The 27,903-nt window shown below is 39.8% G+C and overlaps 3 protein-coding genes across 3 annotated transcripts in view; 1 reads left to right on the forward strand and 2 right to left on the reverse strand.

Moving 5' to 3' along the window:
* The window catches only part of st6galnac3 (ST6 (alpha-N-acetyl-neuraminyl-2,3-beta-galactosyl-1,3)-N-acetylgalactosaminide alpha-2,6-sialyltransferase 3), a 102,891-nt gene extending 94,063 nt beyond the window's left edge, over window positions 1-8,828 (reverse strand). Inside the window, exon 1 of the mRNA XM_037681885.1 lies at window positions 8,482-8,828. Within this exon, the coding sequence (XP_037537813.1) occupies window positions 8,482-8,499 (18 nt within the window). The 5' untranslated portion in view covers window positions 8,500-8,828. The remainder of the gene's footprint in view (window positions 1-8,481) is intronic.
* A 4,092-nt stretch (window positions 8,829-12,920) lies between these two features.
* Window positions 12,921-15,397, forward strand: LOC119414773 (zinc finger MYM-type protein 1-like). The gene is made up of 2 exons (XM_037681886.1): window positions 12,921-13,261; window positions 13,547-15,397. Exons 1-2 carry the CDS (start codon window positions 13,049-13,051, stop codon window positions 15,386-15,388), a joined length of 2,055 nt encoding a protein of 684 aa, XP_037537814.1. The 5' UTR covers window positions 12,921-13,048; the 3' UTR covers window positions 15,389-15,397.
* A 5,222-nt stretch (window positions 15,398-20,619) lies between these two features.
* On the reverse strand, window positions 20,620-27,821 carry rabggtb (Rab geranylgeranyltransferase subunit beta). Its single transcript, XM_037681887.1, has 9 exons — window positions 27,757-27,821; window positions 27,381-27,488; window positions 25,828-26,025; window positions 25,480-25,585; window positions 23,051-23,103; window positions 22,737-22,847; window positions 22,446-22,571; window positions 21,044-21,193; window positions 20,620-20,906 (listed from the first exon to the last, which is right to left on the reverse strand). Exons 1-9 carry the CDS (start codon window positions 27,757-27,759, stop codon window positions 20,766-20,768), a joined length of 996 nt encoding a protein of 331 aa, XP_037537815.1. The 5' UTR covers window positions 27,760-27,821; the 3' UTR covers window positions 20,620-20,765.
* Window positions 27,822-27,903: the final 82 nt, after the last annotated feature.

Genomic DNA, 27,903 nt, shown 5'->3' on the forward strand with positions numbered 1-27,903 from the left:
CTACTAGATTACTAATGTAAACTAACACTACTACACTACACTACTAGTTTACTAATGTAAACTAACACTACTACACTATACTACTAGATAACTAATGCAAACTAACACTACTACACTACACTACACTACTAGATTACTAATGTAAACTAACACTACTACACTACACTAACACTAGTTTACAAATGTAAACTAAAAGTACTACACTACACTAACACTAGTTTACTAATGTAAACTAACACTTGGAACAAAAAATGTATATGTTAAACTGCAGGTCTGCCAATAATCAGTGTTTTTTTCCTCCTGTATGAAATGTTTTTCTTTGGGCTAATGTTTTTTCATTCATTCAACCTTTATTTATACAGGTTAGTCTCATTGAGCCTCGAGGACTCTTTTACAAGAGAGACCTGTTTACGCTTAGCTCTAAATATCAAGTATCCTGTTCTCAAGAATGTTCAAAGATATTCCTTCAAAAAGCTTTTAGGTGAATTGCTGTGGAATTAGTGTTTCAGCTTGCACCAGACTCTGACGTTAGGGATGAGAGGTTGTTGTTTTGGGGGGTTTTTTGCATTGCAATGCAGACAAGAGAGATTCTGAAATGATGAAAGGTGCCAAAAATTAATTATTATTTAACGTTTATAACACCATGATGACAAATGCAAAAGGTGACATTTTGAAGTGCAGCGTCCGGACCACTTATGGTGTGCACACGACAGAGATGAGAAGCTTGGAAGCACTTAGGCTTCTATGAAATTAAAGAAAAATAAATACAATTAACAAGTGAGCAGATTACTATCAAGAAGAAGAAACACAAAACAGTTGCTGACAGAAGAGTATCAAGCGACAACGTTTCCAGCTAACTCAAGAAAAGCATACCGGTACTACAAAGTTTGTAGCTAATTTAATTTGGAAGGCTCTGTGTCTGTTGTCTTTATTATCCCCAAGGGGTCATTTGTTTCACAGTCAGTAGGCACATAAAACATCAAATCTAGACAAGACATTGAGACATTAGAATAATACATGAAATCATCACTGTTCATGAGAAGCCCGATCGCTACAGGGATGAATGAGGTCTGTTTGTTCTACATCTGGGCAGCAGATACCTGCATCCAGATGGAAGCAACCTGAACTCACCATGGAGTGGGTGATCAGGATCTGCCAGAATCAGCCTGGCCTTGTTCACTGACCTCACCTTGTGTAGGTCAGTGAGGTTCTGTAGGACTATGCCAGCAGTTTTGCTGCACATCCTGACAACAATCCTGTTCTAGAATTGCGCCGCTCAAGGTGGCTGCATGTTGGAGCAGCTCTGTTACTTTCTTTCTGAGATTTTGCTTTTGGAAACTTTAATTCCTCTTTTTCTGGATGTAAATCACATTTTTTGGATGACTGTTTCCTCTGGTATCGGATGCTGTGCAGCTGGATAGATTTTCACTGAAACTTATTTAGTTTTGGACATTTGTTATGATGCGTAACCATGGCAACAAGGCAGTTTTCTACAACCAACAGCAGTTGATTAACATCTCAAAAGCTCAAATAATATCTCAACTAGAACCCCAAATCTCAAATGAGTTGAAAAGGATGTTCTGTGGACGCATTCTCATCTACCTGCCGGCTGTGCTCGTGTGCCTGAGCACTGAGATCCTGGAACTAGCAGGAAACATGGCTCATGACAGCGGAAGGACAGGATCGTCCCTTGGCACCTACAGTTGGCTGTCCGCAGCGACGAGGAGCTCTGCAGACTGCTGGGAGGAGTGGCCATCGCTCTGGGAGGAGTTCTGCCCGGCATTCAAGTGGTCCTACAGCCCGAGGGAACCGAGAGGCCAGCCGAGTCTGGGTGGACGGATCGGACGGCATCTGCAGCCAGTTTTTTAGGATCCACTGTGGGATGGACCTTTACAAGAGATCCTTCCTGCCTACAGCCTCAGTATCTATAACATCTCTTAATGAAATAAGGATAATGAGTTACAACAACAAATAATTTCCCTTTGGGATTAATAAAGTATTTTTGAATTTGAATTGAATTTTGAATCCCCGAGAGTTTGTTCCTGTTTTTGAATGTTAACAATCCAAACCAAAAGATGAAGGTGAAAGTAAAAAGAGACTCAATAAAACATGAATAAAACATTCTCATAAAAGTAGAATCAACATTAAACCCACACAGATTCCGATAAAAATACATCCTCTGGTGGGCCTTCTTATAGTGAGTTCACAATGGGGGTCAAAGGTCAGTTTGTCATCAAGAACAGTTATATTGTTGCACCACCTCGACAGCTTCACTGTTAATGACCACAGGAGCTGCAACTGAAGAGACTTTTCTAAAATCAACAACCATCTCCTTCGTCTTGGAACTTATTCATGTTCACCGTTTCACACTTCAGAGCCACAACAGAACATGATCATCAGACACTCCCACTCTTTACAACATGACCTAAAACAAAATCATGGAAACACTGAAGACAGCTGTAGGATCAGACCGCCCAACCACCTCATCCTACATCACCAAATAACTGTGACACCCCTGTGTTGGGTAGATGAGGTGGTAACTAACGTGGAAAACGAAACCTAAAGCATATTTTGGCACAAACTAATTTAACTTAAAGATATTTAATTTTATTTATTTTTTTATTGATACAAGATTCATTAAAAATTATGGATTTGTATTAATTTTTAAGTTTTATTTTCAGTTAAGGTTGGGGCGATCCCCTCAAATACGTTCTGATATTCTCATAAAGCAAAACAGTTTGAGAAACACCCCAAATAATAATAATGCTTTTATTTTAAAGGCTGTAAATAGTTGGGTTTAACTGGAACATTATTTTAAAATGCCTATTTTTAACATTTTTCTTATGGCTTGCTGTAAAACATTTTAAACTTGGTTTAACTAACAATAATTCCCAACTTTTGCTGAAGTTGGAGTATCTCAGATTTGTGAACCATTACGCCTTGAAGGAATTTAATGAGTAGAAGTGACTGCAGGAGTAAAAGGTTTTATTCTATGAAAGAGAGACTCCCAGATGTCTGACGTGAACTTCACAGTCGAGACAGCAAACGGATAAAAGGAGGAAATTATGCGAAAGGAAATGAAAGCACGGGCTTGATAAGAGCTTCAATAAGAACCAGAGTACCAGCTTCTGCCCCATTCTTCTGTACAACCCTTACAAAGCCCTTCTTATCGGCCTTCGTTTCACAGGTACAACAGCAGGAGACACAGCATCACCGCTCATTCTTGAAACTTTAACGCCTGACTCAAACGAGTGTGTTTATGGGTGCATCTGTTAATTAATGTGAAATCTTCAAATCAGCATGTCTGCTGTCGGCTGGTGCATACCAACGAGAACCCCTCCTTCACACACACACACACACACACTTCATTCAGTAAAATCAGCTGCCCTGGTCTTGTTCTGCCGTTTGTGTTTAGGAGTAAAAACAGGATGGCTGTGTTGATGAGAAAGTGACAGAGCGCTCATCTTTAAAGGCCTTTTCCAACTCTTCATGGATGAACTCACTCCAGTTAAACACAAGCTAACAACGAGGAAACCGTGCACATTCCAGCTCTCTCTGCAGGTCGTAGTCACAAATAAAACTGAGGCGGCTCGGGAATTAAAATGTGCATTTACTCCAATTATCACGCCTGGATTTTCATGTGGAGTTACCATCATAAACGTGGCGAGTCGTTCATTACGTACTGCGGAGTCTTTGTTTATGCAATCACTACAAACTGACCGAGTCAAGACTTTGTAAACTTTAAATAATGTAGAAAAATGTACATTTACCGCTGAAGAAGTTCAAGTACAATCTACCAACATTCTTGAAGAATTGTCCACATACGCAGGCCTGAAGAGTTTACACAACCAGCCTTATTAAACTAACTCTATAAATATCCAAATGCAGGTAGCAAAGCCAATTATAGAAAGTATGGACAAAAATAAAAATAAGATTAATTAATTAAACAAATCGGTAGATGAGAAGCTGCAGCCACGTCCTCAAAATGCTGAAAACAAAACACTTATTATATCAACTTGCTTACGGAGTCACCAACAGCTGCGGTCGGGCTTCACAGCCCACTGTCCAGATGTTTAGCTGCTTCAACGCCTGATGTCAATGAATAAACCAGTAACAGGCTTTTACAGAGCCTGGTTATATGGCGAGGTTATAATGCAACAATTCCACCCGCCTTTCTTGGAAATCTGTTTAAAAAAAACTTGATTGAAAAGTTGACTGAAAACATTTTGTTTAATAAAAATAAAATTTCAATAATCCAGGTTTAAAATCCAGTAATGTTCAGTCACGTCATCTGGATGGTTTCTTTTTTTTTTTTAGCCGTTTCGTCCGTCATCCAATGAACTTCTTCAATCTGAGGAGCCACCAAAACAAAATTATTGAGCATGAACTTTGGTGTTTTGAACCACTTTCACACGACTAGAGGAGTTGATGAGGGAGAGGGCGGGCCCCGGAGGCATCTTAGCACCAGCAAACTGTTTGATTCCACTATGGATTATGCTGTTGGTGGAGAATCCGTTTTGTTTTGGTGACTCCTCAGGTTGAAGAAGTCCGCTGGATGACAGACGAAACATCTCAGAAAAAAAAACATCCAGATGACCTGATTGTTGGTTCTAATAAAAAGCAATTAAAAACACTGGTACTGTTTCATTAAAGCGACGGCCTGTTTACTGCTCTCCACTTTCAGATTACTTTTTTTTAGTCTGTAGCAGCTTTAATTGTGCAATTATATATTTTTGTTCCTTTTTCTGTAAAACAATAAGACGTAAAGAGACAAATCTAGTGTGAAATTAACTGCTGTCTCAGATAAGAAGAAGACTGAACCAACGGGACAATGAAGCTTTTGAAGGGAAACGCTGAAGGATCACTTCCTGATGAAGACGAAGAAGAGGAAGACATGGCTATTAGATGACAGCACAGAAAATAAATAAAACTAGAGAAATTGCATTGCCTGCGAAAATGCAGTGTGAATGCTTATTGCAGAAGAAATTGCAGAAAATCAGCTGAAATTAACTAAAAAACATGCCTGAATCATTGCTGAAATGAAGCTGAAATGAAACTGAAATGGAAGAACAAGTCTAAATTACAAAAAAAAGGAGAACATATATTTGCTGAAATAGGTTTAAATAAGCAGAAATGAGCACAAAAATGAGGAAAGTAGCTAAAAAAAATAAATGGCTGAAAAGTAGCTGAAAGGCAGAAAGAAGCTTAAACTATCAGAAAGAAGTGGAAAGAGCTGAAATGGGATAATAAATAGGTGGAATTTGCTGAAAAGGTTCAAATTAACATAAAACAGCTAAACAGTAGCTGAAATAGCAGGAATTGCTGAATAATTAAGCTGAAATGAGCAAAACAAGCTGAAATAAGCAAGTAAGAAGTTAGAAGAAGCAGAAAAAATGTTGTAGTTAACAGAAAGAATCTGAAAGGAGCACAAAACTGCTGGAAAAACAGCTGAAATTAGCCGAAAGGAGCTGGAAAAAATGTTTACATTTGCACAAGCAAGTTGAAAGAAGCTGAACCGAAACAAAATGTGAAAGGAGCAGTAAAAAGTTGTAAACAAATCTAAAGATTTGAAGGATGTAAAATGAGCTCAATTCATTTTCTAAGAGTAAAAAATGGCAGAAAAGGCTAAATATTTCTAAAAGCTAAAGTTGCACCAATACCGAAAGTCATAGCAGGATTGTCCTGAAAGCTGAAAGTTTTGATTTATGATTTGCTGAAATCGCTTGGGGCAGCACGGTGGCGCAACTGGTAGAGCTGCTGCCTCTCAGCGAGCAGGTTACGCTGGTTCAAATCCCGGTCCGGGGGCCTTTCTGGGTGGAGTTTGCATGTTCTCTCTGTGCATGTGTGGGTTTTCTCAGGGTGCTCCAGTTTCCCCCCACAGAACAAAAACATGCATGTTAGACTAATTGGTAACTCTAAATTGTCCCTGGGTGTGAGTGAGAATGGTTGTTTGTCTCGTTTGTCTCTAGTCCCTGTGATGGACTGGAGACCTGTCCAGGGTGTCCCCTGCGTCTCGCACACTGATGGCTGGATATGGGCACCAGCGACCCGAAAAGGAAGAAGCGGGTAAAGATAATGGACGGATGGATGAAATAGCTTGAAAACAAAGGGAAACGAATCGTGCCAAAAAACATACAGAAAAAAAAGGATCACGATAGAGTGAAAGCTTCAAAAACATTCACACAATAAAAAGCGATGTAGAAAAAGAAGTGAATTTCCAGGGAAGGCAGAAAACGGTGAGTACAAAAACTGCTCAGATCATTCAGAATCACATCAAGATCAAAGGGGCGATAACTCAATCCTGACATTTAATGAGCGTCTGAGTTAAACTCTGCTACAACTTGTTTTATTCATTTCTGAAAGGATTTCATGATTTTAAACAAGATGAAAGTGTCAAGTTACTGAACAGTGCTCAGCTCAGGGAAAACATTATTTTATTAAAAATCCAAAAAAGTCCATGCTCATTAGTTTATTATTTTTATTAACATTTTTTTAGGAGTTTACGAGTCAAAAATCATGAGAGAAGTCATGGAAAAGTGCTGTTTTTCTTAACCAATCAAATATGAACGAGTTGGATAATTAACCTGGTAAGAAAGCTGTATGTATGTTTTTAAGCCAAACTTAAAATTTAGTTTCCTCACTTGTCAAGTTTGCAGCTTTTCTCCCTTAAATTATTAATTTCAGACTTAGACAAAAAGATATGAGCGAATAACTTTTAAGTATGTTTTTCAAACACTTCAAGAAACAGAAAATTAAATCAGAAGAACCGTTAGAAACTCGAACCATTACGTTTGACTATTATTGAAGTTTGTAAAAAATGCTAAATAAAACAAATATCACTGAACTTTGCCCTAAATAATAAACTTAATGCAAAAATGTTGACAATTATTTCAGGAAATGAAATGGTATGGTGCAAACTGAGACTTTTTTTTTTTTTTTTTAAGTTTGAAAATTCCAAGTTAAATATTTTATTTGTTTCTAAGAGTTTGTACGTTGTTTCATAAAAAGGCACGCACTTAAACAAATTCAGAACATAATTTTAACGTCTATGAACTATTCTCGCAGTTTAACACCAACAAAAAATGAAAAAAAAAAACGTCAATAAACAACTTTTATCTAACTTAATCCGATTTTTCTGTTTTCTTGCGATAGAAATATTTGAATTTTGGACTTTTGTTTTAACTCAGTTTGAGTTTTACAGATTTGAAGCTAAAATTTGATGTGGTAGTAACTGAGCATCATTCACAACTCATACTCTGACAGTGATATTGCGCAATCTTACATAACAATATTTGCACAGATTGACCAAAACAGCACAAGACAATGTTGGTCTACTGACATGAAATGAAAATTAAGAATCATGAAGTTCTTATAAAAACACTGGACCTTTAATTATTTAGAAAAAAAAAAACATATTTTTCTTCCAAAAGTTTCTTAAATGTGTCTATTTTACATTTGTGTTTAATACCTATTATAAGGCTTTAAAATCCCCTAAAGTAGGGGTGTCCAAAGTGAGGCCTCTGGGCAATTTGTGGCCCTTTAAAGGATTTTGTGCGGCCCCGACTACAATTTAAAACTGGTCTAATGTGTTCCACAGGTTTGAGAGGCTGATGGACCTTTTTACAATTTTGGTGGGTAATATTTTTTTTAAATAACAGGTTTAACAAAATAAAATCTGAATACATCTTTGAGCTGCTAGCTAACATAATTTTCAAGAATCTGCGGCTGAGCCACACGACACCTTTTTGGCAACTATTTTTAAACAAGTGACTCATTTACACATTTGTTACTGAAAATGTACTTTCCAAGCGCAAGACGACACAAAAAAAACGCACACAAAAAAAACGACCCAACAAATCAAATTAACTCAATACTTTTCTTTCTTCTTAAAAAAAAAAGTAAATAAATGTTAGCAAGATTTTAGAACTCCTTTTGAACCAAAATTTGTATATTTTGTCCTCAAACTAAAATACAGCGTACAGAGTAGAAGAAAAGGCCAAAGAATTATTTCTAAATGTTTAAATCCCAGATTACAATTACGTTTGTTTTGTTTTTTTGAATGTCCAGAGGACCAGATTTAACTTTTTTTTAGATTTTTCTACCTGGATTATTGAGCGTGCATCAGGGTGTTTGATGACACATTTGACCTTTGAACTTTCTGCAGGTTGTCTCTCTGGTTGAAGGTGAGACAGGTTTGTTTACATCCCTGAAGGCTAAAGGTGGAGAACAGCTGGCCTGCTCCTACCAGGAGGTGCAGGAGGGACAAATAATCTGAGAAAGCTGACAATAAAGCACCAAAACAAGACATGGGAGTTATGGAAGGGGGGGACCCACAAACCCCCACAGCTGACACCAACCAGAGGAGGGTTCTTTCCCTCCCCTCCACGGCTAATATTTAACCACATATCGGCTAATATCCGGCTCCATTTGTCCCCTCATTCCCTTAAAAACGTATCTGAGAGGAAGAACACCCTCCTTTACCTTCCACATCCAGGCCATTCTTCTTTATTTCTACGCAGACACAATGGTGGACCGCTTGTTTCCCTTCAGACCCGCAGCTCGTCCTCCGTGCCCGTCTGCTAGCACCTTTGGTTCACGTTTTCATCACGGGAGAAGACACGGTGCGGGTAAGCGCGTGGGTCATCTCCATACATGAACGTGACACCGAACCGTTAGTCGTCTTCTTCAGTCCCTCGAGCTTTTTTTTTTTTTTTTTTTTTTTTCCCTCTCCATCATGAATCTGCGAGGACCTGGTCCAATGCTGCGCTCCTATTGGTCGAACGGGAGGAAAGTCCCGCCCCCCTGCCCGGCCGAGTCACGTGACCGCCAGCTTGATTCATCAACACCAACAAGAGAAAAGGGACGCGATGCCGCTGAGTTCGACGTTATCTTTATTTATTAAAAATAATAAAGTGATATTTCACAGTTGACGTCATACGTTTAAAGTTAACAGCTCTTTAACTTTAGAGGCCCAGTAACTGCAAACAAAACGGAAGAGTCATTTAAATTACGATTTGAAGTTCAATTCAATTAAACTTTATTTATACCGCATTTTACAAACACAAGTGAAGCTCAGAGTGCTGAGGCTATTTAAAGTGAATTCAAGAAGTTTTAAAAATTATATAAACATGCTTAAATATTCATTTTGAGTTTGTTGTTGCTGTTGTCCATTGTTGTCATCTTTCTTTGTTGAAATCAGGTCTCTCTTGTAAATGAGTCCTCGAGGCTCAATGGGATTTACCTGTCTAAATAAAGGTTGATTGATTCACACTTATACATGAAATACCTATACATGCACATGAATGCACAGACATACATATAATATGCATGAATAACTAATGAAATAAGGGGACAGTAAAATAAATATATTTACATAAACTGAATGAATAAAATACAAAAAGGTTCAAAGTAAATATAACAAAACAATTCGATTCAGTTTATTTATATAGCGCCAAGTAACAACAGAAGTCGTCTCAGGGCACTGAACAGAAATATTCATATATAAATAATAATTTAACATTATGTATCTGAGGAGCAGACTGCTTTGAGTTTGACTCCGTCACAGAACTCTCATCTTGAGCGAGCATTGGCTTTTAGCTAACCATTTGCTCTTTTAGCAAGCAATTTGTTCCCAACAGAGCACTTCGCTCTCAGACTGCAGGCTTACTCGCAGTTCCTAGAGTTTCCAAAAGCAGAATGGGAGGAAGATCTTTCAGTTCTCAGGCTCCTCTCTTGTGGAACCAACTTCCAGTTTCTGTCCGTGAGGCTGACACGTTGTCCAGTTTTAAGACTAAAGACAAGACTTTAAGACTAGTTGGCTCATTTCATGTATACAGGTTAGTCACATTTGAGTCGAGAGACCTGTTAAGGACTGTTAATAAGCCCTTATCTCTTGGTTTTTCTGCTCTGAGACTGAAATCTTGTTTTTGCTTCAGACCAGATAAAATCAAATGAAACCAGTTCTGACCATTGTTGTCAATTACGGCTTTGGACCAGTTCCTTATTTGGAGTTGTGTACCGCTTTTGCTTGCACGCACACTGCAGATACCACACACGACTGTCAGGGTTTCAGGCTGAGCAGGACAGAACCCAGTGGTGCAGGCAGGACTCAGAGGCCAGAACGTAAACTCATAAATACTTTTAATAATGAAAAGAACAGCTGACGTGGCAGCATAAACTTAGAAAACAGGGTCATGGAATATACAGGGATCACAGGAGACAAACCAGGAGGGTTACCAGACGATGGACTGACGATAACTAACACACAGACTAGACCAGGGGTCTGCAACCTTTATGATCAAAAGAGCAATTTTTCACCTTCGTTCACTATATTAAACGTGTCCAGAGCCGCAACAACCTGCTACGCCTTTGGTTATCAACTGGTGGCCCATGGGCCACTTTAGGTTTGCTGGAGGGGACTTTAGTGGCCAGTAAGGGTGACATTATAAAGCAAAAAATATATAATGATTTTTAACATTTATTAAAGAGAAATACCAGATTCTTTTAAAGGGGGGACATTTTTCAATTTTTATGTTTATTCATTAATAAATCTATAAACTATGCAGACAGTTCTTCATATAAAGAAATATCAAGTTAAAGTTTTGCTCCTTGTACTCGCTCCAGTGTTCACATATTTGCAAAAGAAATGACAGCAAATCTGTTTGAACTCATCCTTTTTTGTTGTTTGTAGAACCAATAAAATTTAGTTTTATGCCAGTTTTGGTCAAAGCTTGAAAGAGACACTAAAGAGGGGCCAAAGGGCCGCATGTGGCTCCAGAGCCGCAGCTTGCAGACCCCTGGACTAGACCAAACACCTGGATGGGGTACACAGGTGATACAGATCTGGATACAGACCCGTGAGAGACACTGGGAGTGCAGACGCAGGGTGACTGCAGAGGGCACCGATTACAACGATGAATCATCAGAACAAAACAAGTAAGACCAGTACATGGCCACACCTTTACTGATGCATGCAGACTCTGTTCTCTCTGTGAGGGCGATGAAAAGTTCAGTTATCCAGGAGAGAATCAGAGTAGAACAACTGTTCCTGCACATCAGGAGAGCCAGTTGAGGTGGTCCGGGCAACTGGTAAGGATGGGCGCCTCCTAAAGAAGGTGTTCCGGGCACATCTGACTGGGAGGAGACCCCACTACATCTGTCAGGTGACCCTGGAACACCTTGGAGTATTGCTGGAAGAGGAGGCTGTGGGAGGAGACGTCTGGGCCTCCCTGTTCAAGCTGCTGCCCCTGAGACCCGGCTGGTGGTCTGAGGATCATTGTGCCAGAAGCCATGTAGTTTCTTAAATGCCTTTTCAAATCTCTAACATGAGTAGCTTTGTTTTAATTAGAAAGATGGAGAGAAAAATCCTTGTGACTTTTCCAAACTATACGTTTATTTATTATTTTATTATTTTCTTCATTCGTGGTTTCACAATCTTTGACCCGTGACCTGCCTTCTGGGACCTGTAGAGTCTGTGATGATATTTATTTATTTATTTATCACCGTTTTTTTCAGCATTGCACAGCCTGACCTTGGGGTGAACCTGCTCGAACATCCATCCTTGGTAAAACTGACAGAATAATTGGTCTTGTAGCAGAAAGCTGGACTCTGAATTGTTTGAAATTTTTCAGTTTAACCCTTTAGAACTGGCACATTTATTTAAACAGACATTTGTGTACCACCTGTCTGATAATGGTCTGCTATTTTCAATCAAATAATTATTACTTTAAAAGAGGACGACAAGTAAAAGTTGCTCCTTCAAAATGCCACCGTTTCTTTTCCATCACGTTATTCAAATGCTGTTTTTTTGGGTTTTTTCTGCCGGCGCAAAGAGCCTGTAATTGAGTTTGGTCGCTGCCTGACACCTTGAGTAAATAGAAATTTTCCACATTGTCACTTTTGTCTGCACATGAAATTGAAAGTAATATTTTTATTTTTATTTTGAACTCCAATTATTTTGTGCACTGGCTGCAATTATTGTGGCAAACAAGCCACACACACTCTCATATGTAAACCAGTAAGGGCTGCTGAAACACTTGCCTTCCTTTGGCTCGACGTGGCTGCATTAATTAGACCGCTCCATTACTTCTGTTTATGTGAAGCACGTCCTCTCAGAATAAATCCTCTAATGTGGCAAAGTTTTTCCACTCAAAGCATGAAAAATAGTCATCCTCAATCTCGGAGCCACATTGCAGATTAAATTTTCTGCGTGACATTTAGTCACAAAAGAGAAAGTCGAGGTCGTGTTCATTTGAAATCTACCTCTGAAGGATTGCGAGAGTTGATGATACACGTCTGTGGGTGTGATAAGAGTTTATCAGACTCGCACCGGTTGTAAACGTGTCTCAAACGGCCGCCTCAGGAGAACAAATGACAGCAAATAACTTCAAAATCACATGAACACGTACTTTAGCTCCAAATATACACAACCAGCTCTGTGGGCAGTAAACTGAATATTATGTATTTAAGCCGACGTGTTACAAAGTTTTTATCCTCAATATGTAAAATAAAAACAAGTGTTTAACTTCTGATCCGTTATTTTCTTGTATACAGATGTAAGTACAGGGCCTAACATCCCTTGACGCTGAAAAGTGTTGCGAGTTATGAATGATCCTTGTCAAGGAATTAAACAAAGTTAAGTCAGGTCCTCCGGACAGATTAAATTTAAACAAATAAAAAAACTTGTTGAAATGTTTATCTTTTATCCTAAAGACTTTGTCAGTCTGAGGAGCTGCAATAAGCTCAGTCTTATAAATAGCCTCTCATCAGTGGCGGCGCCAGGGGGACGCTAGGGGGCGCTATAGCTACCCCTAGAAAAGTTATAGCACCTCCATAGCACCCCCAGGAAATATTTAGATTTTTTTCTTCATCTAATTTAATATTTTAAATATGTAGTTGTGGCATTTTCTTCTAAAGACAAATATATATAAAAAGAATCAACCATTCTAATTTCAGTAAAAAATAAAAATAAAAAAAATAATTCAACCTGATTTGAACTTTGCGTATTATTACTTCCGGGAAGCAATTGAGAGGAACACGCTGCGCAAATATGGATCGTTTTTTGCAACCAAAAGTTCCACGGATGGAATTTGAGAAGGATGCATTTTTGGAAGCAGAGTCCGACCAACAAAGAAATATTAATCTGGATGAAGAAGATAAACTGTGCAGTTATCCTTCCACTGCTGCTGAGAATGCTAACAGTGTTAGCACTGGACAGCTAGAAGATCTAAGCAGAAGTCCTCAAGATGGACCAAGACGACCACTTCTGCAAAAATACCCATCACGCTTGTTTGGAGTGCAACAGAGAAGTTTTAGTAAAGGCTGGCTCGATCAATATTTGTGGTTAGAATACAGCGTGAGTAAAGATGCCGTGTTTTGTTTTGCTTGTCGGCATTTTCGAAAAGGAGGACACAGGTTCCATCTTGAGCCAGCATTTACCGCGCTCGGCTTTAACAACTGGCGGAAAGCAGCAGCGTCATTGAAGAGCCATCATGAAAGCGCCGGACACAAATTTGCAATGGAAGCGTGGAGTGAATTCAAGTTTAAACAAACGAGTGGATCAAAACTCCCCAACATGCTCGACAAAGGACATTCTGCATTGGTTCAGGAGAACCGGAGGTACATGATGGGTGTTGTAGAAAGTTTGCGCTACACAGCTTGTCAGGGAATCGCACAGCGCAGTCACAGTGAGAAACAGGATTCAGCTAACAAAGGTAATTTTCGTGAGATGCTTGATGTGATTGGAAAATTTGATCCCAATGTCCAAAAAAAGCTGACAATTAATCCATCTAATGCTAAGTATGTTCATCATGACATACAGAACGAAATATTTAATGTTATGGCTGAAATGATAAGAAAACAAATCAGCAATGAAGTGAAAGAAGCTCAACACTTTGCTATTTTGGTGGATGAAAGTAAAGATATCAGCAAAAAAGAACAAATATCTGTTATTGTTCGTTATTTGCAGCCAGATTCAGAGAAGGTGGTGGAAGAATTTTTGCATTTCACCCCAGCAGAAGGATTAGATGCAGACTCACTTTTTGACTGTATCAAAATGACCCTCAGTCGTTGTAATATTGATATAAATTGCTGTGTCGGACAGTGCTATGACGGTGCTGCTGTTATGTCCGGGTGCAACAATGGAGTTCAAGAAAAGTTGAGAAAAGAGGTGCCGCAAGCTGTGTACATTCACTGCCATGCTCACAGGCTGAATCTTGTGTTAGTAGACTGTGTACATAATGTTGATGCTGCAGCCGATTTTTTTGAGATATTGCAAATGCTTTACAAGTTTTTTTCTGGGTCTGTTGTTCATGATCTTTTTTTGAAGAAGCAGGAAGAACTTGTGTCAGCTGTACAGCGCCTAGAACTTAAAAGACTCAGTGACACCCGCTGGGCGTGCCAGTATGATTCCATACGTGCTGTCAAAAAAACTCTCCCAGCTGTTATAGCTACGCTGCACGATGTTGTTGACCAGAAAAATGCTAAAAGGAGGACGGAGGCTAAAGCTCTCAGTGCACTTATAGATAAGAAGTTTGTTCTGCATCTTGTAATTTTTGAGGATATTTTCAGAACAACAAAATTCATGTCTGATCAGCTACAGTCTCCTAATTTAGATCTAGTAGCAGCAAATGACCTGGCTCATTCTGTAATAACTGCTTTAACAGAAAAACGCACAGATGACAAATGGGAGACACTCAGAAAAGAAGCAGAAGAACTTTGCAGCAACACAGGAATAGCAACAGAGACTGTACATCGGCAGAAAAGACAGACTCAAACAGCTAAACATCTAGAGCACTTTATTGTGGATGCCTCAATAGAAAGAAAAGGTGCAGACAGCACGGATGACCTAAAAACAAAATCATTCTATTCTGTTATAGACAGGATGCTAATGGAAATGAAACAGCGTTTTTCTTCAGAAACTAATGAAGTACTGAAAGGTTTGCCAGCTCTAAACCCCAAACACCCATCATTCCTTGACAAAAAATGGATACTGCCTATGGCCTGTCTTCATGGAGTTAACGAGGAGAACTTGTCAGCTGAGCTCCACCAGGTTCGCCGGCTGCTGAAAAGGAAAGAAGAACTGGGACTTATAATCAACAACACACAAGACTTCCTATCTGTGATGCGGCCCTACAAAGATGCATTCCTGGACTTGTATAAGCTGATATCCATATCTTTGACTCTTCCAGTAACATCAGTGAGCTGTGAGCGCAGTTTTTCTTGTTTGCGTCGTTTGAAGAACTACCTAAGAAACAGCAGCGGAGACAGTCGAACAAGTGACCTGGCACTTCTTGCTATCAATCCTTTAAGAACCAGGACCCTGGACAGTGACAGGATTATTGATGCTTTTGCCCTCAACCACAATAACAGGCGGATTGTCCTGTTATGAAGACTTCTGATGGTGAGTGAATGATTTCAATCTTCTCTGACTTTGTAATGCATTCAGCATTGTGGACTGAAATTGTTTATGTGATACATCTGGGGAAACAATGTGAATTTGTTGTAACAGTTTGCATACTAAGATCTATAAATATGGCAAGTGTGTCACGTTTGTATATGCTTTAAATTAATTGCAGAGTACCACATTATTCACTATCCACTGTATTGGTGACTGCTGATGTCAGAGTTTTCAGTGCACCTGTGTGTGTGTGTGTGTGTGCGTGCACGTGTGCTTGTGTTTGTGTTGATAACTCTAGGGAAGAAAAATAACCTTCATAGCACCCACAGTAAAATGCTTAGCCTCCCCTTAGCACCTGCTGAAAAAAATTTCTGGAGCCGCCACTGCCTCTCATCATAGTGGATCAACCAGTTTGTTGTTGACATCCAAAACTAGGAGGACCATCAGCCTAACACTGAGTGACCGCTGGCCTGGAGATGATTCTAGACCACAGAATCCTGGCCTGATGATGTTGATCTTCTGTGCTGGTCCATCCTTTTGGCCAGTGGCTGTTCAATTTCCCCGATGTAAGACTGATCATCCGCCTGACACTGAACAGCATGCACAATATTCGGCTATGTTTGTGCCGGGAGACTGGATCTTTGGGAAGAACCAGTCTTTGTCGTAATGTATTTTGGGGTTTAAAAGCCACTGGGACTTCTTCACTGACTCCTCCCTTTCTCTTTTCTTCAAAATCCATTTTAACAGTCTAAAATCGCGTTTTTGGATCGTTAAAAGCAGCTAAGCTGAGAAGCTAATCTACAAGCTAAGCTAACAGGCCGACCTCAGGAAAAAAACCTCCGTCTTGTTGAAGCTCCAAAATTCACAGTTGAAACTCGTATCTTTGTGTAAAAAGTTGTTTTTCTCTGCAAAAAGAAGCTGAGAACTTGTTTACTGATTTTTTTAATTAAAAGCTTTGTGTGAAGTGCTATGCTAAAGAGCTCAAACCACACCAAGAGTCTGCCTTTTTGAGAATCAAAAAAAAAAAAGGAAGGACAACCCATGTCACATCAAGGGGCCTCCCTCCCATTTTTCTTAAAGAGACACACTGCTCGCTCCCTCTCTATCCATCCTTCGGTTCAAACAGTCTTATACTACCACCCTGTTGTCAAAAAAAGGTACTACACTCAAAACAAATTAAGCAACATTTCTTCTTAAATTTGACAATAATTACTAATTATTGTCAAATTTCAAACAATATTATCATATATATATGTATATATATAAATATATACATATATATACACAAACACACACACACACACATATATATGAATAATTACAATAAAGTATGTAGAAGTAGTTTAATTGTGAAACCGTAAACAGAAGAAACTATAAACAAGAAATATGCTGACTCAGCATTCACCCCATTATGAATTAAATGTGAAGTACTTGGTGTTAGTGCTGGAAAGTTAGTTGATAAAGCAGTAAGATGATAAAAAGCACAAGTACTGTAAAAACTTTGAGATAAAACTTTGTTTTCCACAAACAACATGAATTGTCTTCACACACGTCACTCTGCTGAGGCTGAATGAAACGTTTATTAAATGACTGGAGGTGTGGATCCACAGTTCGGCTGCAGTCTCGTCTCCTGGACTAAGCCTCGGTGTTTTGTGTTGAGATAAGATAAAGAGAGGGAGGAAAATGTGCTGCTGATGACTTTAATGCAAACAAACATGACTGAGCTGTGATCCATCCATCTGTCTCCCTGCTTTCTTCTTCTACTTCTCTTCCTCTCCCACCTCGCCTCGTCCTCTTCATCCGTCTCTTTCCTCACTAATGAGCGCCGATGGGGTTTCTCAGTAGCCTAACAACCAGCATGTTTGTCTCTGTCCATAAGCTGGGGGGGTACAGAAATGATTACTCCCCATCAGCTAAATGCACACTGCTCACAGGGCCAACAGTCCATGCTTTGCAGGTCCATGCAGCTCTGAGAATATCTCAGCATGAAAAATGCATGAAGCAGAAACAGCAGCGCATCAGAGCAAAAGGTCGTTAACTGTCAGATTTTATTATTATAACAGAAACAAATTACTTAACCTGGTCCTTAAGGGCTAGACGTGTCCTTTAAGGAAGCTGTTGACAAAACATGTGTTTAGGTTTGAATAATGCAGTTAAATTGTGTTAAATCCAGTTCAAGGTGAGAGAAAACACATCTCGTCACGATTAGATTTGAATTTTATGGTACTTGAAACGTTCAGAGTAACTCGGTTATTCGCTCAAAACTCTAGTTTTGAGAGCACCCGCCACAGAAGATGGTGGTAATAATGTTTTTGTCCATGTGTGAGTGTGTTCATTAATCTGCAGCATCGACAAAAGACAGATTTTAACAAAATTTAGAATCTAATCACTGGATGACAGGGGCGATTCTAGGATCTGACCTTCAGGGGTGCTTAGCCCCCTGTGCTGACAATGGCTCTTGGCTTGAATAATGCGGTGGCCACGTAAGTTCAATAATAAAGTTATTTAATTTGGTCAGAGGAGTATGTTTGCACTCTTTGCACACATACAAGCATTTTGTACTGAATTACTACAATGTAATGTTCAAATAAACAAAGCAAACAAACACTGTACACAATTTCCATTCATAACGATCACTGAAATAATTATAAATTAATTTCTGATGCATCGGCTTTCTGCATTTGAAATCGTCCATTGCAAAATATTGCATTGCAAATTTACATTTGAATAAAAGTGCTGATAATCACTGGTGTCAGAAGTATTTGTAATGTGGGAGTCTGGGGGTCCTCCCCCAGAAATCTGTGAATGAAGTAGATGCCATTTTCTGCATTCTGGTGCATTTCAACAGGTTGTTAAACATCTACGTTTACCTACATATGTAAACACGATTCAACTATTTTAGGGACAGATTCCTCGTTCAACTTGTCCAGACATCATCCTGTTTTTAAACTCACTCCTATGGCTAAGATAATGAAATTAATGTGACACATTTCATCACAAACAATGACTTAAGGGTGCACTTCACTTTTATTTTCTTTTATTTGTAACACGTCATTGTGCTCAGCGATGGCGACACTGAACTGCATGTTTAAAAATAAAAATATTAATTTTACCCAATGAACAGGTGCAATTCTGGTCACCACAAACAGTGGGGTTTTTTTTTGTTTCGTTTTGTTTTGGGTTTTTTTTGGGGGGGGGGCATTTTACTGTTTTCTGATTGTGATAGACCTACAGTACTTATAACAAAATGACTCATGCAGCCTTCACAACACGCAGTTACTCTGTGCCAAGTAATAGAAATAGAAAAAAAAAAACACTTTTTAGTCAGTTTTGTCAACCTGCATGTAATTATCAAACCAACAGATTTACAGGTTCCTTCCGACCTTGCTAAGCTAGCGGCGCGCATTATAGACACGCTAGCTAAGATGCTACAGATGTAGCGCTCCGCTTCTCTCACACGTCCTACAATATAATTTGTAAACTGGTCACCCACTTCATCTGATGAAACTATGCGTTCTAGTTTTTATTTTTAAAAGTAGTTTCTTCAAAATGATTGTGGAGGCTTGAGGTTAATCTAGGGGGGTCCACAGCCACCATTAGCCACCCCCTGGCTCCGCCATTGCACCCGATATTGGTTCAAATTTCTCCCATCACTCACCAGGATCCATCGCTGCATCACCTCTGACAAAATAAAAAAGACTACCTCTGTTCTTGTGCACAGCGTAACTCCTACCTACTTGAATATCTTGGACGAAAAAACATTCAGGTTTACTTGTATTTCCTGGTAATTTCCGCTTGTTGAAGATAGTTTGTGTGCACAGTTACACTTTTAGAGGAAAGGTTTGGTTTATGTGACTGTCCAGACACGCACCATAAACTTTTTTTAATCAATTCTCTGTATTTCCTAGTCCTCTCTGTTTAAATATAAAGTAAATAAAATGTTTTTCCAACACATTAATAATGTCCTGTTTGAATCTCTTTAAAGGATCAGGCTGACATCTAGTGGCAAACCAGAACCGGTGACTGAACTTGTAGAAGAAAGCAGGACGGTGAAGTATTTCTTGATCTGAAAATTGCAGAAATAAAACTTTGAACCTTACAATTTCTCTGTATCCAAGTTTAGAAACTAAAACAGACCAGATGAGCTGATTAGAGTTTGTTCTCCATGTGTAACGTCAAGGATTTTATTTTAACATACTACAAACAAGAAACTATGCTTCAAAAAATTCAAACTTTTCACCAACACCCTCCTCAGTTTAGTTAATAAAGGAGTGACTAACCGAAAAGGTGAATTTTTGCTTAAGGTAACATGATTTTATTATATTAAATCTAAAAGTTTTGATATTTAAAAGCTAAGAAACAGAGAAAAGTGAAAAAAAAAATCTTTACAGCTTTAATATAATAAGGCTCTTTTAACATCCCTTTAAATTGAATTCAAACATAAAATGTAGTATTTGGAGTAAACTACAGAAAAAGTACTCGTCTATTTTATCTTTAATAAAAAGACCCGTTTTCAGCTGCTGTAAGAACATTTAGAACAGCTGTTTTAAATATTATTTAATATATAGGCTTTCTTACACCAACTATAATGTCATTTTATTGTATTTGAAATTGAAGATCATAAACTAGTGCAGTGTTATTCCTTTACTCCGTGTAACAACAGATAATTTATGTAACAAATAAACATTTGACAGAAAGCGTTGAAGTTTTATAAACAAAATGTGAAATTAATAGTTATTTACTCAGAAGCAGGTGAAGAAAACAAATGGAAACATTTCTCTGAGCTTCAGAGTGGCAGCAGATTGAACTCCGACTGTAATAAATAGTGCCAAACATACATTATATATATGTGTATATATATATATATGTGTGTGTGTGTGTGTCTGTCATCCCACTGAAGCTGCTTTCAACCCCATCCTTGTGGTCGTTTCACCTCCTGGGAGGCTCGTCATCACAGCGTGGCGGGATGACTCCGGCACCCTTCACGCCCTCTTACATTTCATAAACATGGTCTGTGTTACAGGAAGCGGCAGCTGTGCGAACGAAGCCGAAACATAAAATTACGTTTAATCGCCTGCGGTCGAAAGGTCAAGTCTGACAACAAACACACGATCACAAACGAATGATGCGGAGGCCTCCATGTTGTTGGCCTGAGGATGAGCTGCAGCTGATCCTAGATTTCCCTAAACTAAGGAATGTTAGTTCATGATTCAGCTGTGGTGAAAACTCCTCCAAACACACGATTCACCGGATTAAGACAGAAAATCTGAGGCTCCATTCATCCTCCAGAAAGGCGTTAAGCTCAGAGGCGTGTTGTGGTCCTCTTTCTGCTTCCATCTTCCAGGATGACAGACGTTTACGGGTCAGGCTAACTTAGGAGGTCGGGCTGCAGGCCGATCCTCTGCAGAACGTCCTCCGGCATGCACAGAACCGGATTCACTGGTTTAATCTGCTCGTCCCCGAGGAGAGACAAACCTGCGATTCCAAACAGGGTGTGGAACGGATCCACCTGCAGAGCGAAGGTCAGAGCGACTCTGTGATCTTAATATCTGAACAGCGTGAAGCAAGAAACAGCCGATGCATTTACGAGTAGCGATGCGCGTTTGTAGAGGTCACTGCGGGTTTTTAGAGGAGAACGTGTCTCACCATGTCTCCTGGTCTATCAGCGAAGCCTCCCGTCTCCTCGTCCTGACAGGCCAGAATGAACCTCCGCAGCTTGGCTTTGTCAATCCAGTGGATCCTGCCGATGATCTTCAGCGATGCCAGGACCCACCACGAGTAGCACACATCTGGAAGCTGAGTCACACGGGAGTTTAGTGAGAACTGGCCCGCATCCTGAAGCCACTTCAGGTTTGGGAAATCAAAGAACGGCGACCTTTAACGTTCCTTACAACACGAATGGTACACGGAGGGAGAAGTTCTTCATTAGAACAGGTTCAGCTGTATATTTATGTGCGTTTTGTTGAAGTTTTGAGACAAAAACGGGCTTCAATGTGACTTGTTACTTAACTCGAGGAGCCAAAAATAAATGTCAGGGTTGTGGGTTTAAAACTGATGGAAAAAAATAAAAAGCTAAAAACTTCAAGAATATTAAAACAAAAATGACTGCTGTTAAATGAAATTATAGACTAATGAGGAAATATGTTTCAGCTGATGTTTACACCTTCACAAACATTTAACCACAACCATAAAATGCTCAAGTTCATGTAAACTAACCAGATAACCTGGTGATGAGTAGAGCTGTCATTTATAACCCGGGCCTGAAGCCCAGCCCGAATTTGGGCCGGGCCATTAGAACGTGCTGGATGGGTGAGCCAGATCGGGCTTTTGACGTGGGCAGCTGACGATCCAATTACATGGCAACATGGCTTGCCATACCATCACCAGCCGCACTCGGCCATTTCACCGTGAGCTGATCGGCCTTAAAAGAGGTAAAAAAAAAAAATTTAAGTTCAGTTCAGATGGGACTGTACTGCCAGGCAGCGGTCCAGTGCCCAAATGGACGTTCAGCCGCTGCACTCAGTGGACGCGCGCAGCCAACGACACAAACAGGTGAGAGCCCAAAGCAGACATGTCAGAGCGGGGTCTGTGTCTGAATAATGCAGAATGCAGACATGTCAGAGCGGGGTCCGTGTCTGAATAATGCAGAATGCAGACATGTCAGAGCGGGGTCCGTGTCTGAATAATGCAGAAAGCAGACATGTCAGAGCGGGGTCCGTGTCTGAATAACGCAGAAAGCAGACATGTCAGAGCAGGGTCCGTGTCTGAATAATGCAGAATGCAGCAGAAACAGATTCAATGCGCTTTGACGGCCATGAACGGACAAACACCCCCTCAGCTCCGATCTTCTGCCCCCAGCCACGCACGTTCAACGACCGTTAATAACTACAATCAAAGCTTAATTAAAAATGTCGGGGGTGGGGGGGGGGGGTCCAGACCTGTAATTACTGTTAATTTGTCTGGTCGGGTTCGGAGATGAAGGATACGGGCTGGGACCGGGTTGGATTCTTTGGACACGAATGCAACTCTAGTAGAGGGGGTCACAAACCTTTTCGGGTCGTCCGTTGAGGCCTCCGGAGGGCAGCTGCCTCTCACAGAGCCACCAGCCCAGCAGGTCGGCGTTCAGCCGGTGCAGCTGGCCGGTGAGCGACAGGAAGCCGGCGCAGCAGTAAATCTGATGGATGTGAAGACAAAAAACATTTCCTCCTGTTACCGTTGACCTCTCAGTGGACTCAGACTTCTTAACGTCACCCCAAAAGGCTCTAGTTTCAACTAAAGGACAGAACCTTCTTGTTTAGAAATCATTTGAAAAAAGCTGCATTTAACTGAAAACAGTCACCTGACCAGCGTGAGACTCTGAATCAGGTCTGCAGCCAAAACCTCCGTCAAAGTTCATGCAGGACAAGACGAACTCCACAGCTTTGTCCACATTTATCGAGTCCATCTTCCCCTGAAAGATGAAGAGTCACGAAATCACGACGAGCTAAAACTAACAGTAACAGTGCTGGTTGTTGAAGCTGCTGTTTCACAGTTTGGTTTTTATTTTGTTAAATAAAAGACAACCATGAATGTGTAGACAACTGAGTCACGTGTAGCTCTAAACGTGAACTTTATTCCGTTTCTGAGTAAAAAGTGATAGAGACTCAAACATACCAGTAAAGCCAGCGTAGCAACAGCACAGAAAGAAAACCGTGTATCAATTTCCCCTGAAAATAAAAAAAAATACAATTAAAATTACATTAAATACCCTTTATTATTTCAGTATTATGTTTAAAACTCCTACGTGACACAATAAATAAAACTTTTAGACGTTATTCACCTCACGTTCACTGCAAGACATACGGGATGCAAACGCTGTTTTCTTTATTTTTGGGTAGATGAGTAATTTTTTCTAAATCAATTTAAAAAAAAAAGCATTTCCAAAGAAGAGGAACTACTCAGTTCAGACTGTTATAGAGAAGCACACAGAAAGAGTTCAGGCACCTGGAGGTAAAAGATGAACTAACAAACATTAAAAACACAAACGGAAAGCATTCCAAGCATTTAAAGAAGAGTGGTGAAATCTGTTTTCTACAATTTTATTATTATGAGAAAGGAAGTTTAAGTTTCATAAATGATTAAAACCTCAAACCTCGTCCCAACCTTCAGCAGCTCTGGTCTCTTTAAAGGAGCTGCTTCAGGATGTAAAAATCTGACTATTGGTTCACAAAAGACGACTTTAAGAACGTCTGAACCTGGAAGGAACTGACTGTTGTTTCAATGTGATGAAAGAATTTCAATCGTGATAAATTAAACAAACAATTGTAAATAAAAGTTTGAAGAATGTTTTTGTCCTTATAACTAGAGCCCGACCGATATGGAAATTTTGGCTATCGCAGATACAGATATTGGGAGGGGTAGGCGACGTCCGATAACCGATATAACGGTTAAAAAATGTGAGCTTTGTTCACTAACAAGGATCAAAGTAAACAACGAGTGGAGCTTGTTTATTTGGAGCAGCTGTTAGCAACCATGAAGCTAAGCTAATCAGATCTACGCTTTAATTAATCTTATGTGCTGTCTTTTGTTCAAAGACAGTAAGAAGTTCATCACCTGAGTAAGTTACATAAATGAGGGAATAAATAAGTTCATAGTTAATAATTAGTTTACGTAAATTCATGCTAAAAACTAGCTTTTTTTTTTTTTTTTTACTAGGGCCCCGATTTCCTTAATTTTGGGAAATCGGAATTCGGCTAATACCTGCATGAGAAACCGATTTTACAGATTTTTATTTTTTACTTTTAACAACAATTGTCTGAACTTCATTTATATTTCAGAGCACTACCTCGTGGTCAGTTAAAACAAGTTTGTATTGTTTCTAGGATATTGTTCAAGGGTATGTTTTTCAGTAAAATAAGATTGGAAAATTGAAGGTGCATTGTGACCTTAGAACACCTGACAGCGTCGCTTATAAAAAAAAATTGGAATTGGCAGGTCAGACTTTATAGAAATCGGTGATCAGACAGAAAACTACAATCGGTGCACCTACTAAAAACTGTTAAAATGTTTTGGGTTTGAATTCCAATCAGTTTGTCATATTGTATGTGAGGTAGTGAGTGCTATCAACACTGAATAATCTTTGACGTATTTTCTCTGGTAAAACTAGTGATTTGGAAAATAAGGCAGAAAACGGCTCCAATACACGCTTGTACCTTGGGATACTTTCATCTTTGAACAAATTCATAAAACAAAGATCTTCAGTAAAAACAAGAAATCCATCCTTGTCTGAGGACTTCTTTCATTTTGTTCGCTGGCCGTCTAGCTTCACAGTCACGTGTTGTGAGGCCAGCATACCCACACTAATCACATGTTCACATGTTCTCCAGGCAAATTCAGATAAGATGGCCTTCAAGGCCAGCCAGGGGAGCCAAATTCAGATAAACGCACAGTTGTTTTGGGGACAGGCAGAACTTAATGACATTTACCTTGAGTCTGTGTTGGGCCAAACAGTTCCGAAATGTCCAAATTACATGGCCACACCGAAGGAACGTGCCTGAGTAAAATCCCGGAGATCTGATCCATTCTGTCAAAAGTACTTGAGTCTGGGTGCTCGAGGCACGAACCAAGCCATCATAAAGGCAAGCAGCGTGATCGTGTCCCAATTTGCTGCACACAACTTCCTTGATTGTTGATAGACCAGGAACCAGCTGAATCCAAAAAGCAGGAACCAGTTATCGTAAATCCAATTATATATGCGTCCTTAAAATCCACAGATGACAGCAGAGATAGACATGTCAAGACTTCCAAGTCTGTGAGATATCCAGCTGCGTGCGTGCCAACAGGGCAAATCGGCTCGCCTAAAGTCTGTCTTCTCTTCAAAGAAATACATCAATTGTGTTGAGGGACCAACTGATCAAATCAAGTCCGTAATTATGGTTCGGAAGAAACGCATGAGAGGTTCAGAAGCAGTTTCACTGACAGACAGAGCAGCAAAGCAAAGCGGAGAGGGAGAGGAAAGCGTCCAACCTCGTCAAGAACCAGTGGTGATCTGACAGGAATTCATGTTTTTGGTTTACTTTAAAAGAATGATAAAGTTCACTCACCCCATTTGTCTCCAGCAAAAGAGCCGTCCTCCTGCTGAAGTCCTTTGACGTATTCAACCACCTTGTCCACGTCAATCGCGTCCACGCTGTCATACAAGCACAAGATCTGAGGAGACACACAAACAAACTGCTGTGAGCTCAAACCTGAAGAGAAACACGACAAACTCCAGCTCAGATTTATATCTGAAACCTAACATTCATTTTCTAACCAGAGTGAAAAAATATCCAAGAAACATAATTTTACCGTTTAGTGTTTCAGAATTAGAAGTGCATCTATAATTCCGGTTTACTGCGTAAAAATGACGTTTAATCTGATTTAAATGACAGAACAGCGGCGTTAACGGTCACCTGGACAGCACTGAGGGTGTAGAGCAGGTGTGGGTCGTGTCCGATGCTGGCGCTGACGCCTCCACAGTCGTGCTGGCATGCTTTGATGAACTCTATGATCTCGTGTCGGCTCATTCGGTGCAGCTGGCTCATCAGATCCATCACCGTCAAACCCCAGTAGATCCCGCTCATCCTCAGGTACTCCGACAGCGTGTACTCCTGAACACACAACAGTTTTAGTTCTGCTGGGGTTCATTAGAACAGAAGCTCCAGGTGTCAAATATTGATTACAGGTTTTATGGAAGTTCAGGAGGTCTACTACTTGAATATATGAGTTTTAAACCAACAAACATTTTCACAAGTGTAAGCAGGTGTGTTACACTCCCTGATCACTGAGACAGTTGAGTTCACATATTTGGCTCATATTCTAAAATTAAAAAATAATCCGTTAATTAAAATCTGATATCTAGGATTCATAAAAATTAAAAGTGGAAATTTATTGTAAACTCTTTTCTACATTCGGAGCAACTTTCACGGCAATCCGTTGATGCAAAAGTTGCTTTGAAAGCCCCGGAATCAATGATTCTGGAGAAATGTGAGTTTTCTTATTTCGCTAAAACTGCCATAACTTCCCATGTCTCATCTGATCTTTAACAACATTGGAATAATTTTATCATTTTAAGCTGCAGCCAATAAATAAAATGAGTTACTATTCAATTTTTTTTTGGTAACATTCTAGTTAAAGGGGCGGCACGGTGGATAAGTTGGTACAGCTGCTGCCTCTCAGCAATAAGGCTGCCAGAACAAATCCCGGCTGGCGGCCTTTCTGGGTGGAGTTTGCATGTTCTCTCTGTGCACGTGTGGGTTTTCTTTTCTTCGTGTATTCCAGTTTCCTCCCTAGAAGAGAGACTGAATGGTTGTTTGACTCGTTTGTCTATGTGTCCCTATGATGGACTGGAAACCTGTTCAGGGTGTCCCCCACCTCCTGCACAGCGACTGCTGGATATGGGCACCAGTGACCCCCGTGACCCAAAAAGGAAGAAGCGGGTAAAGACACTGGATGGATGGATGGTAGTTCAAGAATCTGTCAGCTTGTAAGCAGCTTCAACATCTCATCACTCCTTATAAAATGGTGCAAAAGTTACATCAGGGTGAGTGAGTTGGCTGACGAAGGATCAAATCAACCCATTTTTGAGCAGTAATCCTGATGACATGAAACCAGGAAGATTTGCCTTAAATCATCACACAGTTAAAAACACAATGACAATGCAAACCGCAGGTAACGATCCTACACCGATTGCAAATCAGACACTTAAGTCCCAACATTTGATCTAATAAATTGGCTTTATTATTAAGGTGGTCAGCATCAAATGTTTGCTCAGTCTTAGCCCTTTCAACAGAAACTTTCACCGAAGAAGTTTCTTGTATTTAAAATGATTCGGCAGCTGCTGAAGTGTCCACACCCACTGACACCTAATGTGCTTATTTGTGTGAGAATATGTTAATGTCACTACAGCTTTTCAACCGTTCATAAACGCATTTTATAATCTGGCCATAAATAAATCGTGACTCACATAGTCGTCCTTCTTGGCGCCGTAGGCTGCGATGTAATCCGCATGTTTGTCCAGCTGCAGGGAGCTGGGAGCGTCAGGTTTGATGAGGACATCTTTCAAATGAGTACTCTGACAACGAAACACACGACAAAACTGGTCAAATACAACTGAACCTTTCCAACATTGTCCTTTGAAACTAAACGAATAAATAAGAACGTGACAAGCGAGTTTAGCAGGTAAGCTGCTACATGCTAACGCTAGCTACTTTTCACAGAATAATAACCAGTTTAACACAATTTTTTGATTAAACAAATAGTAGTTTACATTTACAACTACTTATATTATAACATTACATCCCAAATATTAATATACAGCCCAGAAACAGGTTAATGTTTACCATTCTGGCATATTTTGTGTGATGAGCTTATTACTTCCGGATTTCTTCTTCTACTACAGTTTTACGGTAGTTTAAAGTCTTTAGTGCCACCTTCAGTCACAGCTGGAGTACTGCAAGAACGAGCAGAAACACCACACACAAAAACAA

This window comes from Nematolebias whitei, chromosome 9 (genome assembly GCF_014905685.2).
Source record: "Nematolebias whitei isolate Nwh7 chromosome 9, NemWhi1, whole genome shotgun sequence".
NCBI lineage: Eukaryota > Metazoa > Chordata > Actinopteri > Cyprinodontiformes > Rivulidae > Nematolebias > Nematolebias whitei.